The sequence below is a fragment of the Halictus rubicundus genome, chromosome 18, assembly GCF_050948215.1.
Source record: "Halictus rubicundus isolate RS-2024b chromosome 18, iyHalRubi1_principal, whole genome shotgun sequence".
In the NCBI taxonomy this organism is placed as follows: Eukaryota; Metazoa; Arthropoda; class Insecta; order Hymenoptera; family Halictidae; genus Halictus; species Halictus rubicundus.
Window position 1 is genome coordinate 6483872 of NC_135166.1, and position 12387 is coordinate 6496258.

Below are 12387 nucleotides of genomic sequence, written 5' to 3' on the forward strand. Positions count from 1 at the left end.
AGATTACACGAACTATGCAGAATACAGTGGGTCCAAGAGGTTTTCGAACATAAATTCTCGAAAAATAGCCTATAAATAGATAAGTTTATTTTTCAGCCTCTCGGCCATGAAAATGGTTTACAATTAATAATGAAAAATTGACTATACTACAATTGTGACAATTTCGTAAAAAAAATTCAATAAGATACATTTTAAAGCTAGAAGCTTCTATTGTTTCTTTTTAGGAGATCATCGGGATTTAAATATCGACAATTTTTCTGGAATCGGGAATGTGGTGTTTAAATACTTTTCGGATCCACTGTGTATGCTGAGGGTTCGGTAGCAAGATATTTGAGTATACCTATCGAAATCACTATTAATGCTGTGTTTAATCACATTGCAGAAGAATCGAAGCGACGTCCATCAAGTAGTTATACAGGACGTGCAGCCAAATCATACCGGCAAATATCGTTGCGAGGTCTCTGGTGATACGCCGTCGTTTAATACTGCCAGCGATATTGGTTACATGCACGTGGCCAGTAAGTATCGCAATTCTACTTTTTTTCCAACGAACGTGTATCAGAACACAGTACGAGCCGAAGCCGTTAAGTCTCATTGTAAAAACTAAACACGCCCGCGAGCAAGTCGGAAGGAAACCTATCGAATTACCTGTATTCTTCACGACGATACGTGTTTCTGCTCTTGCGCTTCTTGCGAACGACATTCGATGTACCTCATTGTAGCACAAAATTGCAACTATCCACTTATTCCGTGTATAAACACCGCGTTTATGCCGATCCCGAAGAAGCTCATCGTCTACCATTTGATTATGTAAATATTAAGGGGTTTAGATAACGAGAGACGATTTAGATATGCGTAGCCGAGTCTCCCTTGACATCTAAATTGTCTGCTTAAGAACTGTGTAGAGCATAGTATAAGAACGTACATAACTCGATCATTGAACGCATCCTGTTGTGTACACTTTGTTTTATTCTGTATGCACGTAGTTGCACAGCAAATGGTCAAGCTCTTTCACTCTCTCCTAACAAATATTATCATTGTTTATACTGTTCGTTGCGAGTTATCGATTGCTTAATTTATATGCTTTGAAATTATTTTTCGTTTCTGCCCAGTTGTTTTCAAAGTTGCCGTTCAGTATAAGTAAGACAGCGGATTTTATGCATTTATGACAAAAGTGAGTGTGATTTAAAACAGTAAAAACATTAGAAGGATTTAAAAATGCTGATATATTATTTTCAATCTATTAAAAATATTAAAAACATATTAAATTAATTTCTATTTCACTTCAGTTTGTTGCAATTCTGGTAGAAAATTTGTTCGCATAAAGATCCGCTGTGTCAAATCGTTGTCCGTTGCATGCATTGAGACAACAAATTGTCAAATGAAAAGCTTGCTAAATTCTGAAGTATTTTGCGGATTGTAAATGTGCATTTGGCAGCACTGAAGCGTTCAAGGAATATGGTTTTCGTGGCTCTAACAATTTGATAACCCGCTGTAAATCTCGAACGTGCCCGCACTGCCGCACGAGAGACGCGATCGTGGATACAATTCGAAAGATTTTCGCTCACAATGTCGCTGAATGTGGGCCCGGCTTCATTGAAGCCGCCAACGACGCTCCGCGCGAAACAAAATGTTTGCGCGCGGTGGCAGAGATCTCGCCACTTAGTCTCATTAAACGACCGAACTCGCGTCTTTCGTTTTATCATCTCGCCCTCGTCCGTGTTCCGCGACTCTCTTAACCGACTTACCGATAATTACCAGCCCCGTTGCCAGCGAAATATAGCCCTAGCCCCCTTCAGTTGCCAGCGCGGCCGGCTCTCGCCGAGCTGATCCATTAGTACGCACTGTTAGTTTTCAATGTGGACGTCGAATTAGTTGTAAACTAAGCACACGGTGTGCCCGCGACGAATCGAGGACCCTACCTCGTGCTATATTTCCGCGAATTCGCGATCTCGAATCTTCAGCCACCCACGACCCACTAATTACACAGTTCGACACCCGGTTCGCGTTCCAATACGTCATTCTTATTGACCTTGATTCGAGTTTCAGAATTTCTTGTGCTTCCATCACGAAAGCTAAATGTTCTTCACGTGGATCGATTCTGTAGACCATTCCGAATACAACGGTACATTTTTTTCATAACGTTCGACGCGGAGCAACGTGTCAAAATAATTTTTATTTTTCTGTGAAGAAACCGTGCGAGAACTGTTTAAACATTTATAATCAGATTTGGAAAATATGCTGGTATATACCAGAGCACATCAGAGTGTACCAGAATATACCAGAGTATACAAGAATATACAAAAATGTACAAGAATATAACAGAATATTCAACAATGTACCAGAGTATACTAGAATACACCTGAATATACTTCAATATACCAAAATATACCAGAATATATCAAAATATATCGAAATATACAGAATGTACTACAATGTACCAAATTACACCAGAATATCCCGGAATATACATGAATATACCAGAATATACCAGACTATACCAGAATATACCGAAATATAGTAGAATATACTAGATTATACTACAATATTCCAGAATATACCAGAATATTCCAGAATATACTAGAATATCCCAGAATATAACAGAATATACAATAATACACTATAATATACTACAATATATTAGAATATACCATAATATTCCAGAATATACTAGAATACACCGGAATATAGTAGAATATACTAGAATATACCATTATATTCCAGAATATACTAAATATACCAGAATATAGTAGAATATACTAGAATATACAAGAATACACTATAACATACTACAATATACCAGAATGTACCATAATATTTCAAAATATACAAGAATACACTATAACATACTACAATATACTAGGATATACCATAATATTGCAGAATATACTAGAATATCCAAGAATATGCGAGAATATAATAGATCATACCAGAATATAGCAGAATATACCATAATATACGAAAATTTACTATAATATACTAGTATGTACTAGAACATACTAGAATATGACGGAATTTTTACAATTCGAGCACAAAATATTCTCGAAGCTGAAAATGTCGGTTTCTCGTTAAAACGGAATGTCTGAGAAATTGGGGGCGCCGTGGAGGAGCGGTTTAAAAAAGAGTAGTTAAAATTTGTTGGACGGTGTCATTACGGTTGATAGTTCTGCCGTATGACGTGCCACTGTCACCGTAATTGCCATAGATTGAAAGGACCGGGAGGTAGTGACGCAACAAAAGAAAATGAGGGAACGCGTGGAGACGAGACTGTGCGGAATAGAGGGTAGAACATGAAGTTTTGTTCCCACCATCTCGTACTCTCGTTGAGCGTCAACTTAACGACGCCACAGCCTCGGTAGCGATTCCTCTTTGAAGGAACGAGGCGATTGCCTCTCCTTTCCGATCACGGATCGCTCGTAAAAGCTCGATAGTGAATCGAGCCTTCGAATCCTACCTTGTAGACCTCAGACCTCTCTCTCTCTCTCTCTCTCTCGGCCTCTCTCTCTCTCTCTCTCTCTCTCTCTCTCTCTTTCCCGCGTTTTCTCCATTCTCACCAGACGGGACGATCGGCCGCATCCACAATATTACCAGAGACACGTACAAAATGGTAATCTGCAGCCTACGGAGACTGTGTCCTTGAGAGCTGCATCGAAGATGGGGACGAACCGCGCTCGAGTGCATGGCGGAAGTCATTCAGGTGAAGCCAGACAATTCTTTGACAGTCCCCACTGCCGCTAAAGGGAAATTGACTGCCTTCTGCGGACGGTATAATGATCGGACGCGATATATGTACATCGCGTGTTATGTATACGGAGCATCTCGCTACGGGCTCGCCTAGCGAGACACTCTAGACGCGATTATAGAATAATAGCCGAGGCTTTCCGAGATTTCTGCATTTTTATAGTGATCTCAACCCCTTAAGGTTACGCCACGTTCCCGGAGAACTGCTCTGAACCTTCTAAACATTCTCATGTTTATAAACAATTTAATTTCACGAGCGACGTCGGTTTTGCCTTGACGAAAGTGGTCCAGACAGGACCATATATGGGAATTAATTTCAAGAGAACGATTCGACTTGGTAGATTGAAATTTTGCACGAGTATTTAAACATGTTTGAAACAATAGCACGAATTTTTCTAAAGGATTTTGTTATCGATTGTGAGAGTTATTAATAAATCTGCGGAGTACGTCGCAAAAAACTTTCCAGATTGATTCCATTCGTTCTAGAGATATAAAAAATAAAACAAATGATGTCTCGTTTCATTCGTCACATGAAAAGTTAATCAAATAGTGGATACGTTCGAAGTACGTGCGTTATACTATCAAAAGAACCAGAAACTGTACAAAGTGCATTGTTATTAAAATGGAGAGATTATACTTTTGCGCAGATACGGATTTTGTGCTCAATATCCGATCGTAATATGCCATTAATCCCGAAATAAGAGTTACTTAAATTAGGAGTTAAACTTTGTTGGACACGGTCGGGTGACCATTCAGGAACTCCCGTGTACAGGTGGTGGAATTGGTAGTTCGAATTTCTCCTACAACTGTTGAACTTCAGCTAATGATCGTATTGACCGATGCCAAGAACAGAACAGAATTTCTACAAAGGCTCGAAATTACCCGGAAACAATTACACCCGTTTTGTCTTGCGAAATAAAACGACAATCGAAGAAGCACCACCTACAATCTTATAAAACCCTTGTACTAATGAAACTTATTGTTAGTAACAACTCCCTAACATTTAAAATTATTTATTACTTCACCCAAGAAAGGAATCTCGTGTCCCTACTTTCGAGATTATTAACGGTATCCCGTCCCAAAAATTGTACCATTTTCTGCAAGTTGTTACAATAATTTTTATTCACTTTTCACAATGAAGTATACTGTAAATATAACTTATTACTATTGTAAACAGCTCGAAGAAGATTCAAATAACGCAACAGGATTAAATCAAATACTAATATACATATATTCCATTAATATACAGTGTTTCACGATGCAGAATATTGAAATAATTTCACTGTATCCTTTATAAGCCACTCTAGACGAAAGCAGTATTAATGAAGGAAGAACGCAGCAGAAATTAATTAAAAATTAATATACAGCGTGGGGCATTTAAAACAGGTCACCAGTATAACTCGCTTCGACCTTTGTCAAACTTGTTTATAACAAAGAAAATTGTTGTTAAAGTTTTTCTTTACAACAACACCTTCTATACATCGAGAAAAGAAACAGTTTGAAAGGAACCATATGTCGCAAGGAAATAGTTATTGAGATATAAGCTGTTTCTGCAAAATTTGATTGTGTGGAGTTACACGTATAGACAAAAGCCCACTACTACAGTCTACCTGACTGTGTCGATGAGACAGAACATAATCGTGTGCGTGCCTCGAGACAAACGAAGTTTAAAGGGACATTCGTCGCTAGGGCCGTACCAAATCACTGTCACCCTGCCCATTCGAATCATAAAGAAGTTGCAAAATATGAAAGAAAACTTTGCATCCAATGTTCTACATACGAATACTAAACCTACATTATAAAATACTAATGTAAAGTACACTTACACATTTGTCAGAATCATCTGTTCCTCCGTCGGATCCACAGCACACTATTATTCACTCGTTCGAATACTTTCGAAACCTACACTACACAACACAGTTTATGAAATCGCGACAGCGAACGAGAACATGTTACTCCGACCATGAACAAAATAATACTGCGATTTTAACCGCGTCGCCCCCGCGGAGGTGTTACGGTCAGGTATACTATGCAGGTCAGACGCCGTGGGTCTATAAACACTAAATACAAAACCAAGGTAAACAAATTCTGACGTCAGAATTGCCGATCCTATTTCCCGGAATTCCCTGTTTTCGTATCTAGCGTTTATAGGCCCACGGCGAAGCGGTTAAAATCGCAGTATTATTTCTCGTTCTCGTATGTTTAGGTTTAGTATTCGTGTGTAGAACATTGGATACAAGGTTTTCTTTCATATTTTGCAACTTCAAATTTATGATCCGAATGGGCAGGGTGACAATTATTTGGTACAGGCCCAGCGACGAATGTCCCTTTAACACTAGATTTGCAGAGCACTAAGAGTGACTACTTAACATTATTTTACAAAAATAACAAGAATAACTCGTCATGGATACATCTTTACAATCTCAATAATTGTAAACTACAAATATTAGATCCCGTCATTTTGTCGGGTTCCGTGAACCTAGTGTTAAATTTCGTTTGTCTCGAGACACGCACACGATTATGTTTCGTCTCATCGACACGGTCAGGTGGACTGTAGTAGTAGGCTTTTATCTATATGTATAACTCCACACAATCCACACTCCACAAATTTTGCAAAAACTTTAACAGCTTGTATCTCAATAACTATTTGTTTGTGACATATGGTTCCTTTTCTTTGGTTCTTACTATGATTCCTTTTCTCGTCAATTTTCGTTGTTATAAACAATTTTGCGGCAAGTTTCTTTGACAAATGTCCACCGATGCAGAGGTGTAGATTCACCCCTAGGACGGATGACCATTACTTTTTATATACCGTTACATTTCACGCTGCACAATATGCAAACAGCTGTATTGCAATCCTTGTGTGTGAAATTTTGCGAATAGAACACTGGATGTGCCGTCTTGTTTCCGAATTAATTACAAATTCCTGACAGCACACGACAAAATTGTAATGGCCGTCCCCAGTAAGTTCGGAAGCTATCAATGTGGCTCTTGACATGAGTCAGCCAGGAAAGTTCTGGTGCGACTCTCGTGAGGTTCGAAGCGGAGCTTGATAGCTCGGCTAACCGAAGTCGACTAGTTTCTTTTTTCTGCGAGAAGAGCGCTTTTTATATTCTTTTGCGGAGGCCATCGCCCAATCAGCGTTTTCCGGGGGCACCAGGCATTTTATTGCCCTCCGTACCTGGCGGTTCCAGATTCCATGTCATGGTCGCATACCTTTAACCTCGCTGTGATCACGACCCCAAACCCACCCCTGTTGTAACGTGACCGTTCCACCGTTAGATTTCATCTAATGTACCGTTGTAAATAACATTTATGCTGCACTTTTATCGACGGAAGTCTTTCGCGAACGACGTAAAAAATATTTCTCATCGAAACACGTTATTTACGGTCCCCTAACCGCAACTGGATGTTAACATTTCTACGTTCTCCATTAATATAATTTTATGATGATTAATGTTTTATTATTAGTAAGATTTTATTAGAGTTCATTCCTGCATCCTAAGTTGTCTACAATTAATTCCTTGTAACATTCCTTAATCTTAGTAATAAATTGTCTGCAATTCAAACTCTTACAATTTACTCTTTAATTCTAATAATATGTTGTGTAACGAATTTAATAAAATGACTATTATAAGGATTTATTTGTCTAGATGTGAAACTGAATTTTTACTCGAATATACACAGTACACCTTTGGCATAATATAATTAATATTAGTCACCTTGGTCATTTGTATCTTGCAGTAAACAATTGACTGTGTTTCTTTAAATCGAAAAATATTAAAATAATTCATGGACATCAACGAAAATTGAAATCATAATTTATTAGAAAATATAAGAAAGAACACAGGAGAAAATGCTGGTTGGATATGTCTTTTAACTATTCAATTTTAGTTAGTGAATTAATTACTTTGACGTTAGGCGACTTTTGAGGTTGCCGATTGGCACACGAAGTATTAATATGTTAAACATTACTGTTCCGTCGTCCAGGTTCTTTTTAATGTGCTTCAGAATGCTGTTTCCGGACGTCGTTTAACCAAGAATGATTTATTCAGGCGTGGTACGGTTTCCTGTTACTTTATTTTTCACAGTGTTGACATTTTCCGGACGGCTCTTTTGTCGATATAAAATTAAAATGTTGTTTCTGGCTCTCGTTCATCCCAGAATGATTTATTCAGACGCGGAACATTTTGTTGTTAATTTATGTATCACAGTGTTCACATTTTTCGGACGGATCTTTCGTTAATATATAAAATGAAAATACTGCTTCCAGCCCTCATTTATCCCAGAATGGTTTATTTAGACGTGGCACGGTTTCCTGTTAATTTATGCATCACAGTGTTCACATTTTTCGGACGGCCGTTTTGTCAATGCAAAATTAAAATGCTGCTTCTAGCCCTCGTTCATCCCCGACTGATTTATTTAGATGTGGTTTCGGTTTGCTGTTAATTTATGTATCACGGTGTTCATATTTTTTGGACGGCTCTTCTGTCGCTATAAAATTGGCTTCGCATCAGTATCATGATTTCGGCGGTCGATCGTCGTCTGTATTCATAACTTCAATCATTTCGCAGGGATCACGCGTGTCCGTTGTAACGCGGCGTTTTAAATAACCGGACGCGAATATTCATTTGTGCGGGGACGTTTATCGACGCGAGTCTTTCGCGAAAATAATTTTTGATGTGCTATCATCGCAGTGTTCGGGCCGATATCAGAATTGCTCTTCAGAGCGATTTATTATTGCCGGGCGCAATCTGGAAACGAATGAATATTCATGAGCGCTGTATGGACGGTTGGCTTGGAATAAAATTTTTACAAACGAGCCTTCATTTTCGAGGAAAGAAATTTTAGAGTTCTCCCCGCCCCCTCCCCTCCCCTATCACAGCCCGGGGATCTCTCTCACCGTATCGGATCTTGGCTGTAAATCGGCACGGTAAAAAGCGCACGCGAGGACTGTTCGCCGGAACAGAACTGTTGTTTTTGTGAATTTCGTGTTATCGATTTGAAAACTATTACTATCGGACAGCTCTCATAGTCGCGCGAAAAAACATCTCGCCGCCGGAAGTATCGAGAGCCTTTGTATTTATCGGTGTGTATGTGTGGAAATTAAAGCGAACTAATTTTACGTTCCGAGTGGATTTTCGAACGCAATAACCCGCATGGCACATTTCGTGACCCGAACGGAAGAGAAGATGTATTTCATATTAAAATGGTGGACTATGAAAACACCCAGGGAAATCACTGGAGGCAAATGAAGAGCACGAAATATGGCATCAAGATAGCCTGGGTATAATACAATTGTTTGATGGTAGAATATTAAAAGGAGCGGGGAATGGAGACAGAATTTGTCTGGAACTTTGTTCACCCCGTTATCCAATAGTTGCAAATAAATTAAATCAGAAATATAATTGTTGTACGGTTTACAGTAGGTGATCAAATTATTATAGCTACTTGCATAGATTCACGACTTTACATTACAGCCATCAATTTTAATTAAATGACAAACCATCTATTATTATTTTTTTACGAAGTAATAACCTTTGCAAATTGCATATTTAGTAATGCTGTAGATAACACTATCCGCCAAGCGCACAATAAATACATTTTACATATTGTGTCTTTAATAATTTCATTATCGAGTACTGTACCACATACGAGATATTTTTAAAAATACTTTGACACGTTATTAAAATCCAATGAAAATCGAAAACGAATCGTTGCACAATATTCATAGCCTGGAAATTACACAATTGTTTAATGAAAATAAACATGCTAATGGAAAGCCAGTCCGTAACAAATGCAGTAAACATACAGTGAAAATTAAAAACGAATTAGACACGCGAATAAATATCCATAGCCCAGGAATGCAATTGTTTGACGAAAATAAAAGTACTGGAAAATGCATAGTATATAACAATAATCGTCCAGCAATTATAAATATGTTAAATCAGAAAAATAATTGCGGTGTTTTTTACAACGTATCAAACATTTTCAGAAACGTTCTGAACTATTGTTTAAAATACAGTGACAATTATGAACGAATTAGTTGTACTAGTAGCGAATAAAATTCTTTTATATGGGGCTCCGTTTTCATGAGGAACGAGTTTTAAAAGTCCATAAGGTACACTTGCTACTGACGGCTGACATGTCTGTTCATGGCTTACCGTTTCTACTTCATCTATACACCGAGGCAGACGTGCTGCGCGAACTTTAACTCGATTTTCATGTAAACAAATTTTATGTCACACTGTTCGTGTAAAATATCATCTTACAAGTTGTACTAATATAATTCGTATGAATATATTAATATGCTAGGTAAAATTCTCAAATGAGAAGATTTAACCGTGTGCAATAAAAACTAATTTAATTCCAGAACTCATTTATTCATTTCATGCATATGAAATTGGATACTTATTCACACCACACTTTGTAGGAATTTATTAAACTCAAACTAATTTGATAATGTAAAAATTCTTATGAATAATTTTTTAATTAACGCTTCAGAGTTTCCATTCGAGTTTAAAGGATTAAAAATCAGTGATATGCTTGAATTCTTGCAAATACGATTAATGAAATGGAAAAAATAATTAAGAGAAAGGGTGAAAACCATTGAAGACGTTCACAAATCTTGTTTTACGACCGAACCGTAAAGAACAGCGTCGTTTCTATATTCTGAGCCCACTGTTCCGCGTAGAATCACATAAAATTCAAGAATGGTCTGAAAAAAACCTCATACCTCTAGTTACGTAATTTAAGGTGCGCGCATATTGCCAGAAATAGAGGTCAGCATGCAAATTTGATGAGGGCTGCGCCGTCGACAGACCTCCTCATAAGTGGGCATTGTGCGACTTTTCTTTAGACTCCATATTATAACAGACGGTTAAATAATGAGAGTTTTGAACAGAATAATTCGAATATCTCGACCACGTTATATTGTAAACTCGATTATAGCTGCACCGTATAATTTTTCAATTACTAAGCAAGAATTTAAAAAGTAGTTTCTACTTTGTACAACGTCAAACCAATTTACAATTTTAATAATCGCACTGCAACTCCTGCGCTGGAAAAATACACAACTTCAAGAAATGCTAAGAAATGTCGACATTAAAAGATCCATTTGTTATACTACTATTTAGAATGTCTTCTTTGGGACTTCTTTGTATTCTAATAGTTGGTGAAATAATGAAAATTTAAATATCATATATAAAATGAATCAACATAAAAAGATGCATTTACCATTGCATTATTAATAGATTATTATGCACTTAGCATAAACAGATTGGTCAAATATAAACCTGTGAAGATATTTAAATGAGTTCAATGATGATGTTATATTATTTTCAACTAAATTATATTAGTAGTTCTTCCAGTTGGCAAATTTTTATTTCGCACAAAGGTTCGCAGTCTAATTATTACAAATGTCTTCGTCGTGGTGTTCACCGGTGTGAATAAACGCAAAAGGAGCGCAAGAGAAAACGTATCGGTCAATTAATGATAAACAGGCTGCAATGATCTTTATATTGTACAAACTTTTCTACTGCTGTTTTACAAAAGGCAGAACAAGCAAGAAGTTCATCTATCGAAAGACGTCTTCAATATAAGATAAAATAACAATATGAATTTCGATCAACATAGACGTATTCTTGTATTGTGCAAAGTTTGTGCCACGAATGCACAAAAATTTGCAGTCTAACAATGAAATGTAGGAGCGAGAGTACGTTCTTTTCCTCTGTTTTTTAAAGAGAAGTTAACTTACAGTTTCAGCGACTATCCATACGGTCGTAATGTCTATTGTGCCACGTTCCCAAATAAAAGGGGAAGGTTGTTATGTTATAAATGTTCACTAAATTTTAGGTCTTCCTGAGGGCGAGCCTCAAATTAGAGTGGAGAAGCAGCGTTACGCTGTCGGCGACACTGTTCGTGGAAACTGTACCGTTCCTTCGGGAAACCCACCAGCAAATGTGACGTGGACTGTCAATGGAGTGCCGGTAGGTTGATGGATGCATAAACTTTCGGGGAATGTGGGTCTGCTGGTATCGATTAGCTGTCGTTATTATAACGATCAATATTTTAGTTACTCGCCCGTATTGTAATGCGTATCGAATTCTTCCGGATTGGAAATTTCGAACGTTAAACTTCGCGGCAACGCAAGCTTTCTCGCGCGTAAATTACGCGAATGAAAATTCGCAAAATGGCGAGAATAGTTCCTAGGATTATTTCTACTATCCTTATTACGGCTGTGCATTAGAGTTACAACATGTTGTAATCTTTATTACACGCAACAATGAGCTGCTATGTACGGTGAAATTCTGTTCGATGAACACGTTGGAGAGTTAAAATTGCTGATTTTTTTTTTTTTGTATAACAGAAGTATTATCAACTCCAATAGAAGATATGGTGTAAAGATTGTAATGCGCATTATAATGTGGGACCAACTTGATGGCCGGGCCTGGCCATTATGCACAGCAGTTAGGAGAAGCATTACGGAAAGCATTAAGATACTTCTGTAAGTGGTGGATTATTCGTGGTAGAGAATCTCTCTGTCACGACCACGATCACCGGATTTGATCGCTGAAATGCTTTCCGTGAAAATGCATTCTATAAAAAGGAGAATTGTATATAAAGGAGAAAGATTAACGAGTTGCG

General features: G+C 37.7%; 1 protein-coding gene across 2 annotated transcripts in view; it reads left to right on the plus strand.

Annotated features, from left to right (window-relative positions):
- LOC143363053 (uncharacterized) overlaps positions 1 to 12387 on the plus strand; it is a 77269-nt gene that overhangs the window by 63071 nt on the left and 1811 nt on the right. For both annotated transcript variants that reach the window (XM_076803671.1, XM_076803672.1), the window contains 2 exons: positions 383 to 518; positions 11596 to 11729. In XM_076803671.1, the coding sequence (XP_076659786.1) occupies positions 383 to 518; positions 11596 to 11729 (270 nt within the window). The remainder of the gene's footprint in view (positions 1 to 382; positions 519 to 11595; positions 11730 to 12387) is intronic.